Source organism: Rutidosis leptorrhynchoides, chromosome 1 (assembly GCF_046630445.1).
Source record: "Rutidosis leptorrhynchoides isolate AG116_Rl617_1_P2 chromosome 1, CSIRO_AGI_Rlap_v1, whole genome shotgun sequence".
NCBI classification, from domain to species: Eukaryota; Viridiplantae; Streptophyta; class Magnoliopsida; order Asterales; family Asteraceae; genus Rutidosis; species Rutidosis leptorrhynchoides.
The window spans coordinates 30,636,522-30,655,642 of NC_092333.1; the positions used below are offsets into that span (position 1 = coordinate 30,636,522).

Sequence of the window (19,121 nt, forward strand, 5' to 3'; positions counted from 1 at the left end):
AGCGTATTCCAAATGGTTTGGAAGTGGCTTTAACTCTAATTTCGGAGGTTCTTCTATCGATGATTTATATCGATATCTGTCTTCTTCTTTTAGCATTTGAATTTCTTCTGTTGTTGGTTCATATCCATTAGCTATAAGTGTAGCTAACATTTCAGCTTCATCAATTGGTTCATTACCTTCTCCTAAAGAACATTCTCCTGTTCCTTGTAATTCTGGAAATTCTTCTAATAATTCTGCATGTGCATCTATAGTTTGAATATAATAACATGTATCATCTGCAGATTGTGGTTGTTGCATTGCTCTATCAACTGAAAAGGTAACACTATCATCCTCTATACTTAGGGTCAGTTTCTTACCGAACACGTCTATCATTGCTTTAGCCGTGTTTAAGAATGGTCTTCCTAATATGAGAGGAACTTGAGAATCTTCTTCCATGTCTAAAACAACAAAATCTACTGGAAATACTAAAGTACCAACTTTAACTAGCATGTTCTCCATTATCCCTCTAGGATATTTTATTGATCTATCGGCTAGTTGTATGCTTATTCTGGTTGGTTTCAATTCTCCAAGGTCTAGTTTAGTGTATAGTGAATACGGCATTAGATTTATACTAGCACCTAAGTCTGCCAATGCTTCTATTGAACTAAGACTACCCAGAAAACATGGAATTGTGAAACTTCCTGGATCAGATAGTTTTTCTGGTATCTTATTCAACAGCACTGCTGAACAATTAGCATTCATAGTAACAGCCGAGAGTTCTTCCATTTTCTTTCTATTTGAGATTAGATCTTTCAAGAATTTAGCATATCTTGGCATTCCTGAAATCACATCAATGAAAGGAAGATTTACATTTATCTGTTTAAACATATCCAAGAATTTGGATTGCTCGGCTTCAAGTTTTTCTTTCTTCATTTTACTCGGGTAAGGAAGTGGTGGTTGGTATGGTTTAACATAAGGTTTATCCTTAACTGTGTTATTTTCATTAACCCTTTCAACTACCGGTTCTTTTTCCTTATCTTGATCAGGTTGTGGTTCTTGTGGAGTAGGAATAGTTTCATCAGAAGTTACAGGTATTTCAGGTGGTTTAAGTGTTGTACCACTTCTTGTGGTAATAGCTTTAGCTGTTTCATTCCGGGGGTTAGCATTTGTATCACTAGGTAGACTTCCCGGTTTTCTTTCACCTATTAACCTTGCTAGGTTACTTACTTCTTGTTCCAGATTTTGAATAGAAGCTTGTTGATTTCTAAATGCTTGAGCATTTTGTTCATTGGTTTGTTTTTGAGATGTGAAAAACTGTGTTTGAGTTTCAACTAGCTTCGTCATCATATCTTCTAAATTCGGCTTTTTATCATCGGTTTGTTGTGGTGGTTTGTTTTGAAAATTAGGTCTTTGCTGATTGTAAGTATTATTGGATACTTGTTGATTGCTAGGACCTTGTTGGTTGTTGTATGGAATATTTCGGTTATAATTCTGGTTTTGATTGTAAATCGGTCTTGGCGGTTGATAATTATTCTGATAATTATTTCCAGGCCTTTGGTTTATGTATGAAATATTTTCTCTTTGTTCCATTGTTAATTCAATACTGGGACAATCTTTTGTCAAATGTGGTCCTCCACACTGCTCACAACTAATTCGTATTGAGTGAATATCCTTAGTCATCTTTTCCATTCGTCTTTCGAAAGCATCTATCTTTGCGGAAATGGAATCTAAGTCATGGCTAGAATCGGCTCTAGCTGCTTTAGATGATCTAACGATATCTTTTTCTTGGTGCCACTCATGTGAGTGGGAAGCAGTATTATCAATAATTTTGTAAGCATCAGTTTCGGTTTTCTTCATAATAGAACCACCAGCTGCTATATCTATGTCTTTTCTTGTAGTGATGTCGCATCCTCGGTAGAATATTTGTACTATTTGACAGGTGTCTAAACCATGTTGCGGACATCCTCTTAATAACTTTCCATATCTTGTCCACGCCTCATATAGAGTTTCATTTGGCTTCTGTGTGAACGTAACAATTTCTGCTTGAAGTCTTACGGCTTTAGATGCAGGAAAGAATTGTTTAAGAAATTTGTCAATTAAAACGTCCCATGTATCGATCGCCCCTTCAGGTAACGATTCCAACCAATCTTTGGCTTCTCCCTTTAAAGTCCAGGGAAATAACATGAGATATATCTGTTCATCCTCCACTTCTCGGATTTTAAATAGTGTGCAGATCCTATTAAAGGTACGTAGATGTTCATTTGGATCTTCCTTCGGCGCACCACTAAATTGGCATTGATTAGTCACCATGTGTAGAATTTGTCCTTTGATTTCATAATCTGGCATATTAATGTCTGGATGAGTAATTGCGTGACCTTGGCCAGTGCGTTTAGCTCTCATTCGGTCTTCCATACTTAAAGGTTCCAGATTCTCCATAATTGAATTTGTTGAATCGGTATCACTAGATGATTCTGATTTAATGGTTCGTTCCTCAACAATCTCTGTTTGAATGATTGGTGGCTCCGGAGGAAAGTTTAGTGGTTCAGGATCTACGAACCGTTCCTGAATATTTTCTGGATTCTCAATTGTGAGGTTGCGTTCAAAAAATGGATTATCGGAAATTTGAACTGAAGTACTTGGTCGACTAGATGACGATTCTAAAGAAAAATCAACGGCGGTTATATTTGTTAAACGATGTCTTGATCGAGTTACTGGTGGTGAACGTACAAAAGGTGATGAACGTCTTGCTCGGTGCATTCACTGAATATCCTATTAGTTTTAAAAAGGAAAGAAAAATTATAATAAGTTATCCAATTAATAGACTTTTCTGATTTTGCCCACGTTTCGAATAGCCAAAAGATGCAGCAGAGGGGCAGGATTCGTTTGGTCTCAATATAATTGAGGACTGTTTGGCTCCAATAACCCGGTCCACGTACAAATCCAACTATTACTACGAACCAGAAAATTTTGATGTCTATCAATTTAACCACTTAAAATAAATTTTCGTAATTTTAAGAAATTTAGATAAGAAGTAGAATAAAAATCTATGTCCTAAAACTAGAATAGCGAGAAATAAGAAAGAAAAAGAGTTCGTCGAAAAAGGTCGAAAAAGAAAAAAATATGGTTGAAAAATAAAAGGTGACGGAAAAATAAAAGAAACTTATAAAAACTTAAAAATACTTGACTAACCTAACCTTATTACTACAACTAACTTAAAATTATAATCGCAAATTGAAATTACTAATTGGAATGATAATTGGTACATAGTAAAAGGTCTAAAAATATTAAAGCTTTACAGGAGAAACTAAATCCCAAATGGAAATAACTTAAAAAGAAACTAAAACTTAAAAAGGCGTCGCAAAATTCTAAAGCACCTAAATCTTAGTCTAAAGAAAAAGCATTTAAGGAATTCTACGGCAAAGCCTAAAAATCTAGGAGTAAAAATAACTAAAGCAAAAACTAAGTTTAAAATTAAATATGAGCTAAAAAATACAAATATTACGCTACAACGATTAAAAAGGGACAAAATATAAAAATATGCAAAAAGTTGTAAAAAGTACAATTTTTATAAAAATATTATTTTTTTAATAAAACTACTAATTTTACAATTTTAATAAAACTAATTAAACAAAATATATAAATAAAAAGTAAAAGTAAAATTAAAACTAATAATAATAATAATAATAATAATAATTAGGGTAAAATAATAATAATAATTAATTAAAACCCTTAATTAATGCAGGATTAGGGTTTCTGTGCGCGTGTCAGAAAGTCTCCGCGACTTGCGGTATTCAAGGCCTCAAACCCCGCGACTCGCGGGGTTTAGAAATTCAGCTGACAGGTTTGAGTTTTTACGCGTTTTTCTTATATATTTTTTTTTTATTTTCTGTTTTCTGTTTTTTTAATTAAATAAAAGATATTAAAACAAAACTTATATTTTTATAAACTAAAATAAAAATAAAGAAACTTATAAAACTTAAATATTTAACAAAATCTTAAAAATACTAATATTTTTGTTTTTCTTTTTATATTTTCGAATATTTAAAACGTATTTTTACAAAAACGACTTTTAATAAAAGTAAACAAAAAATCTTTTTTTTTTATATTAGCGTTGCGCTTCCGGCTATTAAGATAATTCCCCGGCAGCGGCGCCAAAAATACTTGATGTGAAGCGAGGTGTATATAAAATAGTTTATATTTTACTAGGAAAAACTATTAAATACGATACAATTTTACACAAGATATTTATTTATTTATAGAATGGATATACTTAAACCTTGCTACAACACTTATAGGCAGTGTACCTAATCGTACAGTAGTGTAGTTTTTAGTAAGTCTGGTTCGTTCCACAGGGAAATCTTTAAACAAAGCTCAACGCTATATTAGTTTACTTTTATAAAAATACAAATATATATATAAGTAATATTATTATTATAAAGGGGGGTTTTTACCGTTTAATGACCGGTTTGTCGATTTTAAGATTTTAGTCGCAGTTAAAACCTAATGTAAAATATAAAATAAATACAAGACTTAAATTAAAGCGTAAAGTAAATAACGATAATGAAATTGCGAATAATAAAAAATGCGATAAAATAAATTAACAATAAATAAAATGCGATAATTAGAAGTGCAATTAAATATAAAATAAAGGAAATTAAATATGAAATAAAAGAATTATGCTTATTTAAACTTCCGTAATCATGATGTTTGACGTGTTGATTTTAGTTTTATGCCCATGGGTTAATTGTCCTTTGTCCTGGATTATTTAATCTGTCCGTCTGGTTTTTGTCCATAACAGTCCATCAGTCATAAATATAAATTGCAAGTGTCCTTGTCAAATTATTATTATACCCGAAGTTAAATATTCCAACTAATTGGGGATTCGAATTGTAACAAGGTTTTAATACTTTGTTTAATGAATACACCAGGTTATCGACTGCGTGTAAACCAAGGTTTTACTACTTTGTTAACAATTACACCAATTACCCTTGAATGTAATTTCACCCCTGTTTTAATTATTCTAGTGGCTATTAATCCATTCCCGTGTCCGGTTAAATGAACGATTATTCGTACATATAAATACCCCGCCCATCGTGTCCGATCGAGTGTATATGGTAATTTATAGGGACGCCCAATTGTAAATCTTTATATTAACATTAACAAACTTTCATTTAGTTAAACAAATATAAAGCCCATTAATAGCCCATAGTCTAATTTCCACAAGTGTCGCTCTTTTGTCCAAACCCCAATTATGGTACAAAGCCCAATTACCCAATTTTAGTAATTAGCCCAACATCATGATTACTTCGTTTTAAATAAGCATAATAATAACTTAGCTACGAGACATTAATATAAAAAGGTTGAACATAACTTACAATGATTAAAAATAGCGTAGCGTTACACGGACAGAATTTCGACTTACACCCTTACAACATTCGCTAACATACCCTTATTATTAGGATTTAAAATTAAAATTAAAATTAAAATATAAATTATATATATATATTACGTATATATTGAGAGAGAGATGAAATAAGATATGAAATTTTGATCAGAATTCGGTTTGCTTTATAGCCAGGGTTGAATTTTGGGGCTCCGCGACTCGCGGCAAAATGCTCTTCAAACTCCGCGAGTCGCGGAGATAGTATTTACAGCTCAGTCCTTGGAGTTTTCTCTGCCGACGGTTTTTAATATATATATATAATATATATATAATTAATATAATTAATTATATATTATATTATATTTATATACATAGTTAACTTGTAATTTTTAGTCCGTTGCGTCGAGCGTTATGAGTTGACTCTGGTCCCGGTTCCGGATTTTCGAACGTCCTCGCGTACAATTTAATATCTTGTACTTTGCGTTTTGAATCTTGTACTCTTGTGATTTCGAGACGTTTCTTATCAATAATTGGAACCTTTTTGATTGTCTTTTGTACTTTTGAGCTTTTTGGTCGTTTGCGTCTTCAATTCGTCGAATCTGTCTTTTGTCTTCACCTTTTATTATTTAAACGAATATCACTTGTAAATAGAACAATTGCAACTAAAAGCTTGTCTTTCTTGAGGAATAATGCTATGAAATATATGTTCGTTTTTAGCATTATCAGGTACCCAAATCCTTTCAGCCCTATACCGGGTTCCGTCTTCCCGAATATTAAGATGCTTCTCCGATCCTTTGGGTATTTCATCCTTTAAATTTCCCTCTTTTAAAACTCCTTGTAGCGCCTCCTTTATTTGAGTAGTAAGGTTATTGTGAATCATTATATTCATAGATTTTACTCGAATGGGTTCTCTGTCCTTCCTGCTCAAGGCGTCGGCTACCACATTTGCCTTCCCCGGGTGATAACGAATCTCAAAGTCGTAATCATTCAACAATTCAATCCACCTACGCTGCCTCATATTCAGTTGTTTCTGATTAAATATGTGTTGAAGACTTTTGTGGTCGGTATATATAATACTTTTGACCCCATATAAGTAGTGCATCCAAGTCTTTAATGCAAAAACAACCGCGCCTAATTCTAAATCATGCGTCGTATAATTTTGTTCGTGAATCTTCAATTGTCTAGACGCATAAGCAATCACCTTCGTTCGTTGCATTAATACACAACCGAGACCTTGCTTTGATGCATCACAATAAATCACAAAATCACAATTCCTTTCAGGCAATGACAATATAGGTGCCGTAGTTAGCTTTTTCTTCAATAACTGAAACGCTTTCTCTTGTTCATCCTTCCATTCAAATTTCTTCCCTTTATGCGTTAATGCAGTCAAGGGTTTTGCTATTCTGGAAAAGTCTTGGATGAACCTTCTGTAGTAACCAGCTAGTCCTAAAAACTGGTGTATGTGTTTCGGAGTTTTCGGGGTTTCCCACTTTTCAACAGTTTCTATCTTTACCGGATCCACCTTAATACCTTCTTTGTTCACTATGTGACCGAGGAATTGAACTTCTTCCAACCAAAATGCACACTTTGAAAATTTAGCATACAATTCTTCCTTCCTCAATACTTCTAACACCTTTCTCAAATGTTCACCGTGTTCTTGGTCATTCTTTGAGTAAATAAGTATGTCAATAATGAAAACAATGACAAACTTGTCAAGGTATGGTCCACACACTCAGTTCATAAGGTCCATGAACACAGCTGGTGCATTAGTTAAACCAAACGGCATGACCATAAACTCGTAATGACCGTAACGTGTTCTGAAAGAAGTCTTTGGAATATCATCTTCTTTCACCCGCATTTGATGATACCCGGAACGTAAGTCAATCTTTGAATAAACAGACGAGCCTTGTAGTTGATCAAATAAGTCGTTGATTCTTGGTAGTGGGTAGCGGTTCTTGATGGTAAGTTTGTTCAACTCTCGGTAGTCGATACACAACCTGAATGTACCATCTTTCTTCTTAACAAACAAAACAGGAGCTCCCCACGGTGATGTGCTTGGTCAAATGAAACCACGCTCTAAAAGTTCTTGTAATTGGCTTTGCAGTTCTTTCATCTTGCTGGGTGCGAGTCTGTAAGGAGCACGAGCTATTGGTGCAGCTCCTGGTACAAGATCTATTTGAAATTCAACGGATCGATGTGGGGGTAATCCCGGTAATTCTTTCGGAAATACATCGGGAAATTCTTTTGCGACGGGAACATCATTGATGCTCTTTTCTTCAGTTTGTACTTTCTCGACGTGTGCTAGAACAGCATAGCAACCTTTTCTTATTAGTTTTTGTTCCTTCAAATTACTAATAAGATGTAGCTTCATGTTGCCCTTTTCTCCGTACACCATTAAGGGTTTTCCTTTTTCTCGTATAATGCGAATTGCTTTTTTTTAACAAACGATCTCTGCTTTCACTTCTTTAAACCAGTCCATACCGATTATCACATCAAAACTCCCTAACTCTACTGGTATCAAGTCAATCTTAAATGTTTCGCTAACCAGTTTAATTTCTCGATTCCGACATATATTATCTGCTGAAATTAATTTACCATTTGCTAATTCGAGTAAAAATTTACTATCCAAAGGCGTCAATGGACAACTTAATTTAGCACAAAAATCTCTACTCATATAGCTTCTATCCGCACCCGAATCAAATAAAACGTAAGCAGATTTATTGTCAATAAGAAACGTACCCGTAACAAGCTCCGGGTCTTCCTGTGCCTCTGCCGCATTAATATTGAAAACTCTTCCGCAGCCTTGTCCATTCGTGTTCTCCTGGTTTGGGCAATTTCTAATAATGTGGCCCGGTTTTCCACATTTATAACAAACTACATTGGCATAACTTGCTCCGACACTACTTGCCCCGCCATTACTCATTCTGACACCATTTGTTCCTTTCGTTCTGTTAACCCCTGGTCCGTAGACCTCACACTTCACCGCGCTATGACCATTTCTTTTACACTTGTTGCAAAATTTGGTGCAGAACCCCGAGTGATACTTTTCACACCTTTGGCATAGCTGCTTCTGATTGTTGTTGTTGTTGCGGTTATTATTGTTGTTGGGATGATTGTTGTAGTTGCTGTTGTTGTTGTTGTTGTTGTTGTTGTTGTTGTTGTTGTTGTTGGGCCGTTTGTTGTAGTTGCGATTGATGTTGCGATTGTTGGGATAGTTGTTGCGATTATTGTTGTAATTGCTGCTGTTGTTGTATTGGTGATTCTTATCACCGTTTTCCTCCCACTTTCTTTTGACTTGCTTTACATTGGCCTCTTCAGTAGTCTGTTCTTTAATTCTTTCTTCAATCTGGTTCACTAGTTTGTGAGCCATTCTACATGCCTGTTGTATGGAGGCGGGCTCGTGTGAACTTATATCTTCTTGGATTCTTTCCGGTAATCCTTTCACAAATGCGTCGATCTTCTCTTCCTCATCTTCGAACGCTCCCGGACACAATAGGCACAATTCTGTGAATCGTCTTTCGTACGTGGTAATATCAAATCCTTGGGTTCGTAACCCTCTAAGTTCTGTCTTGAGCTTATTGACCTCGGTTCTGGGACGGTACTTCTCGTTCATCAAGTGCTTGAATGCTGACCACAGTAGTGCGTACGCATCATCTTGTCCCACTTGCTCTAGATAGGTATTCCACCATGTTAACGCAGAACCTGTGAAGGTATGCATAGCGTACTTCACTTTGTCCTCTTCAGTACACTTACTTATGGCAAACACCGATTCGACCTTCTCGGTCCACCGTTTCAATCCGATCGGTCCTTCGGTTCCGTCAAATTCCAAAGGTTTGCAGGCAGTGAATTCTTTGTAGGTGCATCCTACACGATTTCCTGTACTGCTAGATCCAAGGTTATTGTTGGTATGTAGCGCAGCCTGTACTGCGGCTATGTTTGAAGCTAGAAAAGTACGGAATTCCTCTTCATTCATATTCACGGTGTGTCGAGTAGTCGGTGCCATTTCCTTCAAAATAGTCAAATGGAACAAGTTAATCATACAGAATATTAAGAGTAGTTAATAGTATTTCGTAGCATAATATGAACTCATTTATAAAAGCTTTTTCTTCATATTAGCGTTTTATAAGTTTAAATTCGGGTAGTACCTACCCGTTAAGTTCATACTTAGTAGCTAATATACAATTCAACTACTACAATTCTATATGAAAAACTGATTATAATAATATTTCGCGTTCAAACTTTTATACAATATTTTACAAACTTACAATATCGCTTATTTTACATAAAGCATGAAATATAGCACACAATAACTTTGATATAAGATAGTTGTGAAGATAATTCTAGCTAGTATACAAGTCGTTCAGCAAAGGCAATAAAGACACGTAATTCATACGTCCAGAAACAAGTCATGCATTCTGGTTTTACTAGGACTACTTCCCATACTTGGTCTTGTGGAACATAACCGTTATGGCCATTGATAAGATAGCGTGTTGTAACGTCGTCAAAGGGACGAGGGTTACGTAATGACCAACAGTCTCGTAATAACCTAAAAACCTCATTTCTTACCCCAATTACCGACTCCGTCACTTGTGGGAACGTTTTGTTTAATAGTTGTAGCCCGATGATCTTTTTCTCACTTTGGTGAGAAGCGAACATTACTAACCCGTAAGCATAGCATGCTTCTTTATGTTGCATGTTAGCCGCTTTTTCTAAATCACGAAGTCCTATATTCGGATATATTGAGTCAAAATAATTTCTTAACCCGTTGCGTAAAATAGCATTTGGGTTCTCCGCAATATATGCGTCAAAGTAAACACAACGTAACTTATGGATTTCCCAATGTGATATCCCCCATCTTTCGAACGAAAGCCTTTTATAAACCAAGGCATTCTTGGAACGTTCTTCGAATGTCTTACAAACTGATCTCGCCTTAAATTGTTGTGCCGAGGAATTCTGACCGACTCTAGACAAGATTTCATCAATCATGTCTCCGGGTAGGTCTCTTAAAATATTGGGTTGTCTATCCATTTTGTGTTTTTATACTGTAAAATAGACAAGAGTTAGATTCATAAAAAAATACTTATTAATACAAGAAATTTTTTACATATATCATAAAGCGTAAGCACACTATATTACATATATTACACCACACGAATACAACTATCTTATTCCGACTTGCTCGTTTCTTCTTCTTCGGTTTGGTTCGTTTTGCCAAGTTTCTAGGGATATATGATGTTCCCCTAATGCGAGCCGTCGTTTTCCACATTGGTTTAGAAAAACCTGGTGGTTTAGAGGTTCCCGGGTTATTGTCACAACTTAAGAAATACGGGTGTTGACGATACATAAAAAGTTCATCGGGTTTGGAATCAAATTTCTCTATTTTTACGCCCTTTCCCTTATTGTTCTCTTTTGCCTTATTAAATTGTGTTGGGGTAATTTCTATAACATCATCGGAATCCTTGTCGGGATCCGATTCATCGGAGAATTGGTAATCCTCCCAATACTTTGCTTCCTTGGCGGAAACACCATTGACCATAATTAACTTTGGTCGGTTGGTTGACGATTTTCTTCTACTTAACCGTTTTATTATTTCCCCCACTGGTTCTATTTCTTCTTCCGGTTCTGATTCTTCTTCCGGTTCCGATTCTTCTTCCGGTTCCGACTCTTCTTCCGGTTTTTCTTCGGGAACTTGTGAATCAGTCAACGAATCATTCCAATTTACATTTGACTCTTCATTATTATTAGGTGAGTCAATGGGACTTGTTCTAGAGGTAGACATCTATCCCATAATATCAAACACGTTAAGAGATTAATATATCACATAATATTCACATGTTAAAAATATATAGTTTCCAACAAAATTTGTTAAGCAATCATTTTTCAAGTAAACACGGTCAAAGTCCAGACTCACTAATGTATCCTAACAAACTCGATAAGACACACTAATGCAAAATTCTGGTTCTCTAAGACCAACGCTCGGATACCAACTGAAATGTCCCGTTCTTATTGATTAAAAACGTTCCATATTAATTGATTTCGTTGCGAGGTTTTGACCTCTATATGAGACGTTTTTCAAAGACTGCATTCATTTTAAAACAAACCATAACCTTTATTTCATAAATAAAGGTTTAAAAAGCTTTACGTAGATTATCAAATAATGATAATCTAAAATATCCTGTTTACACACGACCATTACATAATGGTTTACAATACAAATATGTTACATCGAAATCATTTTCTTGAATACAGTTTTTACACAATATCATACAAACATGGACTCCAAATCTTGTCCTTATTTTAGTATGCAACATCGGAAGCTCTTAGTATTCACCTGAGAATAAACATGCTTTAAACGTCAACAAAAATGTTGGTGAGTTATAGGTTTAACCTATATATATCAAATCGTAACAATAGACCACAAGATTTCATATTTCAATACACATCCCATACATAGAGATAAAAATCATTCATATGGTGAACACCTGGTAACCGACATTAACAAGAGGCATATATAAGAATATCCCCATCATTCCGGGACACCCTTCGGATATGATATAAATTTCGAAGTACTAAAGCACCGGTACTTTGGATGGGGTTTGTTAGGCCCAATAGATCTATCTTTAGGATTTGCGTCAATTAGGGTGTCTGTTCCCTAATTCTTAGATTACCAGACTTAATAAAAAAGGGCATATTCGATTTCGATAATTCAACCATAGAATGTAGTTTCACGTACTTGTGTTTATTTTGTAAATCATTTATAAAACCTGCATGTATTCTCATCCCAAAAATATTAGATTTTAAAAGTGGGACTATAACTCACTTTCACAGATTTTTACTTCGTCGGGAAGTAAGACTTGGCCACTGGTTGATTCACGAACCTATAACAATATATATATATATATATCAAAGTATGTCCAAAATATATTTACAACACTTTTAATATATTTTGATGTTTTAAGTTTATTAAGTCAGCTGTCCTCGTTAGTAACCTACAACTAGTTGTCCACAGTTAGATGTACAGAAATAAATCGATAAATATTATCTTGAATCAATCCACGACCCAGTGTATACGTATCTCAGTATTGATCACAACTCAAACTATATATATTTTGGAATCAACCTCAACCCTGTATAGCTAACTCCAACATTTACATATAGAGTGTCTATGGTTGTTCCGAAATATATATAGATGTGTCGACATGATAGGTCGAAACATTGTATACGTGTCTATGGTATCTCAAGATTACATAATATACAATACAAGTTGATTAAGTTATGGTTGGAATAGATTTGTTACCAATTTTCACGTAGCTAAAATGAGAAAAATTATCCAATCTTATTTTACCCATAACTTCTTCATTTTAAATCCGTTTTGAGTGAATCAAATTGCTATGGTTTCATATTGAACTCTATTTGATGAATATAAACAGAAAAAGTATAGGTTTATAGTCATAAAAATAAGTTACAAGTCATTTTTGTAAAGGTAGTCATTTCAGTCGAAAGAACGACGTCTAGATGACCATTTTAGAAAACATACTTCCACTTTGAGTTTAACCATGATTTTTGGATATAGTTTCATGTTCATAATAAAAATAATTTTCCCAGAATAACAACTTTTAAATCAAAGTTTATCATAGTTTTTAATTAACTAACCCAAAACAGCCCGCGGTGTTACTACGACGGCGTAAATCCGGTTTTACGGTGTTTTTCGTGTTTCCAGGTTTTAAATCATTAAGTTAGCATATCATATAGATATATAACATGTGTTTAGTTGATTTTAAAAGTCAAGTTAGAAGGATTAACTTTTATTTGCGAACAAGTTTAGAATTAACTAAACTATGTTCTAGTGATTACAAGTTTAAACCTTCGAATAAGATAGCTTTATATGTATGAATAGAATGATGTTATGAACATCATTACTACCTCAAGTTCCTTGAATAAACCTAATGGAAATGAAAAAAATAGACCTAGCTTCAAAGGATCCTTGGATGGCTTGAAAGTTCTTGAAGCAGAATCATGACACGAAAACAAGTTCAAGTAAGATCATCACTTGAAATAAGATTGTTATAGTTATAGAAATTGAACCAAAGTTTGAATATAATTATTACCTTATATTAGAATGATAACCTACTGTAAGAAACAAAGATTTCTTGAGGTTGGATGATCACCTTACAAGATTGGAAGTGAGCTAGCAAACTTGAAAGTATTCTTGATTTTATGAAACTAGAACTTTTGGAATTTATGAAGAACACTTAGAACTTGAAGATAGAACTTGAGAGAGATCAATTAGATGAAGAAAATTGAAGAATGAAAGTGTTTGTAGGTGTTTTTGGTCGTTGGTGTATGGATTAGATATAAAGGATATGTAATTTTGTTTTCATGTAAATAAGTCATGAATGATTACTCATATTTTTGTAATTTTATGAGATATTTTATGCTAGTTGCCAAATGATGGTTCCCACATGTGTTAGGTGACTCATATGGGCTGCTAAGAGCTGATCATTGGAGTGTATATACCAATAGTACATACATCTAAAAGCTGTGTATTGTACGAGTACGAATACGGGTGCATACGAGTAGAATTGTTGATGAAACTAAACGAGGATGTAATTGTAAGAATTTTTGTTAAGTAGAAGTATTTTGATAAGTGTCTTGAAGTCTTTCAAAAGTGTATGAATACATATTAAAATACTACATGTATATACATTTTAACTGAGTCGTTTAGTCATCGTTAGTCGTTACATGTAAATGTTGTTTTGAAACCTTTAGGTTAACGATCTTGTTGAATGTTGTTAACCCATTATTTATTATAACAAATGAGATGTTAAATTGTTATATTATCATGATATTATGATATATAATATATCTTATTATGATATATATACAGTTAAATGTCGTTACAACGATAATCGTTACATATATGTCTCGTTTCGAAATCATTAAGTTAGTAGTCTTATTTTTACATATGTATTTCATTGTTAATACACTTAATAATATATTTAATTATCATTTAACATAATTAACCAAGTGTATCAATATCTTAATATGATTCATATGTACCTAGTAAGACGTTGTTATAACGATAATCGTTATATATATCGTTTTCGAGTTTCTTAAATTAATAGTCTCATTTTTATGTATATAACTCATTGTTAAAATACCTAATGAGATACATATTTATAATAAAATCATGTTAACTATATATATAACCATATATATGTCATCGTATAGTTTTTACAAGTTTTAACGTTCGTGAATCACCGGTCAACTTGGGTGGTCAATTGTCTATATGAAACCTATTTCAATTAATCAAGTCTTAACAAGTTTGATTACTTAACATGTTGAAAACACTTAATCATGTAAATAATAATTTCATTTAATATATATAAACATGGAAAAGTTCGGGTCACTACAAATGTTGTAGCCAACGCTCTGAGTCAAAAGGAGAGAACGGTACTTCTTCGTGTCCGCGCCTTGAACATCATCATTCCTTCAAATATCAATAGCCAGATCCGAGTAGCTCAAGAAGAGGCTCTCAAAGAGGAGAATATTTCTCAAGAACACTTGAACATTCTCGTTTCACGATTCGAGGTTAAGGAGACTAGACTCCGATACTTTGCCGGAAGGATTTGGGTACCTAGTTATGGAGATATACGGAGCCTTATACTAGATGAAGCCCACAAGTCGAGATATTCAATTCATCCAGGAGCCGGTAAAATGTACAACGATCTCAAGGAACAGTATTGGTGGCCTAATCTTAAGAAGGATGTTGCAACTTATGTTTGGAGGTGTTTGACTTATTCGAAGGTTAAGGCTGAACATCAGAGGCCATCTGGGTTACTTTAACAACCGAAAATCCCATAATGGAAATGGGAAGCAATTATGATGGACTTCATCACAAAGCTACCGAAGACGGTAGGCGGTTATGATACCATCTGGGTTATCATTGACCAACTTACTAAATCTGCACACTTCTTAGCCATAAAGGGAACGGATACAATGGAGAGACTCGCTCAACTCTACATCAAAGAGGTTGTATTCCGTCATGGTGTGCCCTTATCGATTATCTCAGATCGCGATCCCCGTTTTGCTTTCAGATTCTGGCGTTCTTTGCAAGAAGCCTTGGGAACTCATCTCTACATGAGCACTGCATATCACCTGCAGACCGAAGGTCAGATCGAACGAACGATTCAGACTTTAGAGGACATGTTGCGTGCCTGTGTTATTGACTTCGAAAAGTCTTGGGAAAGGCATTTGTCGTTAGCCGAATTCTCTTACAACTACAGTTATCACTCGAGTATTAATGCCGCACCTTTTGAAGCGTTGTATGGCCGCAAGTGCCGTTCTCCTATTTGTTGGGCCGAGTTAGGTGAAGTACAAATCACCGAACCCGAGATAATCTATGAGACGACGGAGAAGATTGCCCAGAATCAAGCGAGACTTAAGACGGCCCGTGATCGCCAAAAGAGTTATGCTGATCTTAAACGTAAGGACTTCGAATTTAACGTGGGTGACCGTGTGATGTTGAAAGTCGCACCTTGGAAAGGTGTAATCCGCTTTGGAAAGCGTGGAAAGCTAAACCCGCGATACATTGGTCTGTTTGAAATCTTGGATCGTGTTGGACCAGTTGCTTACCGTTTGGATCTTCTGACTCAGTTGAGTGATGTTCATCCTACCTTCCACGTATCAAATTTGAAGAAGTGTCTTGCTCCACCAGAACTTATCATACCCCTGGAGGAACTTACGATTGATGACAAACTCCACTTCGTGGAAGAACCTGTCGAAATTATGGACCGTGAGGTCAAAACATTGAAACGCAACAAGATTCCGATCGACCGAGTTCGATGGAATGCCAAACGTGGACCTGAGTTTACTTGGGAACGAGAGGATCAAATGATGCAGAAATATCCTCAGCTTTTCCCGACTCAAACACCTGCCTCAGCTTAAATTTCGGGACGAAATTTCCATTAACAGGTGGGTAATGTAACGACCCGACTTTTTCGACTTGCTTTTGTGCCTTGTGTTTTAGCGAAACTGCGTATTTGTGCATACTGTGCTACTTTATACTCTGGAATCTTTAATTACATGGTTTACTTTCATTTATAGGTTAAAACGTGCCTTAGAGTACGTAGGATACTTAACTTGTTCACCGGATGCTTTATGACCGTTGTGTCACTTGACGTTTCGAATAAACCGCGAACTGCGCACACGCTTAACTTTTGTCGTAATCGGAATATTATGACTACGAAATATTAATTATTATTTTATAATAATAATTACTTGGGTTTTCGGATGCTTAATTATGCGTAGTAATTTAATTATGCTTACTAGTTAGTCTTGTTGGGCTTTCTACCTTGTTGGACTTAAGCCCACCCTACTCTAGCTATGAAAGGACTCGTTCATATACATTATAAACAATTCACAATAGTTGATTTCATCGGGAGGTATTTGACCTCTATATGATACATTTTACAAACATTGCATTCGTTTCTTAAAGACAAACTTTCTTTACAACGAAAGTTGACGGCATGCATACCATTTCATAATACATCCAACTATAATTGACTTAATAATAATCTTGATGAATTTCAACGACTCGAATGCAACGTCTTTTAAAATATGCCATGAATGACTCCAAGTAATATCTCTAAAATGAGCAAATGCACAGCGGAAGATTTCTTTAACACCTGAGAATAAACATGCTTTAAAGTGTCAACCAAAAGGTTGGTGAGTTCATAGGTTTAATTTCTATATAATAATCATAATATTTAATAAGCCACAAGATTTCATTTAATTAAATGTGCAGGATCATTACAACTGCAAAAATCATTCATACGATGAATCGCCTGGTAACCGACCTTAACATAGAGCGCTTAAGATATCTGGCATCATACATTTCACTATTTAAATGTATGACAAGAATCCTTCGAAGTACTAAAGCATTTCCACTATTCGAAAATGGGGGTGGTTGGTGCCCGTAGATCTACCTTTAAGATTCGCATTAATTAGTGTTTTTCACTAATTCTTAGGTTACCAAGCATAATAATAATAAGTACAGATATCCGGTATAACAAAACAATCGTAGAATGTAGTTTCATGAACTTATGCTTATTTTGTAAAACATTTATAAAAGCAGTGCATGTATTCTCAGTCCCAAAAATATATATTGCAAAAGCATTTAAAAAGGGAGCAAATGAAACTCACCATACTGTATTTCATAGTAAAAATACATATAACGTCATTGATCAAGTGCAAGGTTGACCTCGGATTCACGAACCTAAATTAATTATATATATTTATGTGTTGGTCAATATTTGTCTAACAAATTAGGTCAAGTCATAGTGTATCACAATCCTAAGGCTCGAGAATAATATGTAAAGGTCAACAAAAGTCAATTTGACTCAAAATAATTTCCAAAATCTATACATGATTAATATATAGTTTAAATATCGTCGTTTTATATTTTTAAAAGATTTATTAGAGTAAATAATATAATTCATTTATTAATAAATAAAATTTTATATTAAAATTTATATAATAAAATATACTTTTATATATATTAAGTAATAAAATTTATAGAGTTCATTTAATATCATAAAGATAATATGATAGGTATTATTAAAGTAATTTTATTACACGTAGTAAAATATGTTTGTATCACATATTTATTTGATAAAATAATATCTATAATAATAGTAAGTAAAAGTTATATTATTTTGTAATAATAATTATTATTATTCTATTAATAAAAATATCAATATTTATAATTACTAAAAATGACATTATGATAAAATGATAATTCTAATTATGATAACTTTAATATTTACGATACTTTTTAATATTAACTTTAAAATAATAATTCTATTTAAAATGATAATAATAATCATATTTTATAATAACAATGACATTTCTATTAAAATGATAATTTTTGTTAAAATGATAGTTTTTAATACTAACGATACTTTTAATAATAATAGTAATGATAAAAATAAAAAGAACGATAATTTTATCTAAATCAATATCTTATAATATTTTAATTTCATCATGATACTCATACTCATTATTTCCTAATTGTTTCATTTAATAGCTTTTAATCGTCTTTTATATCGTGTTCATAATAATGATAATAATAGTAATCAAAATAATTAGGTGTTACTAATATTAGTTTTAATTACAATAATACTAATAATGATAATTACTATGATATTATTAACGATAATACTAATAACTATTTTAATGATAATAATTAATAATAATAATAATAATAACAATAACAATAACCATTTTTAAATAATGATATATATATTAATAATGATAATAATAATAATAATAATAATAATAATAATAAATAATAATAATAATAATTAGATAATAATATTAATAATACTAATTATAACTTTAACGATAATAACGATAGTAATAATAATAAAAATAACAATTTTTAATGATAATTCCTTTTATTGATAATGATAATAGTAATAATAATATAAAACTAGAACGATGATAATAACGACGATAATAATAATCATTTTTAATAATAATACAAAAATTCAATTGACTATAACTTCAAATCCGTTTATCGAAACCATTCGATATCTAAATGAAAAGTTCTTAATTTTTCGCTAGCTTTCCAACGACATGCATATCTTATACCTTATCTCAACCGCATACGTAACTAATTCATGATTCAACATATCCTATCTAATGACAATATCAAAAGTACAAGCATGCATAATCTTATATTCTCAAGCACTAGTCA

At 33.3% G+C, this 19,121-nt stretch overlaps 1 protein-coding gene across 1 annotated transcript in view; it reads right to left on the reverse strand.

Moving 5' to 3' along the window:
• LOC139854631 (uncharacterized) overlaps positions 1-19,121 on the reverse strand; it is a 221,381-nt gene that overhangs the window by 35,563 nt on the left and 166,697 nt on the right. The window contains exon 2 of the mRNA XM_071843940.1: positions 878-902. Within this exon, the coding sequence (XP_071700041.1) occupies positions 878-902 (25 nt within the window). The remainder of the gene's footprint in view (positions 1-877; positions 903-19,121) is intronic.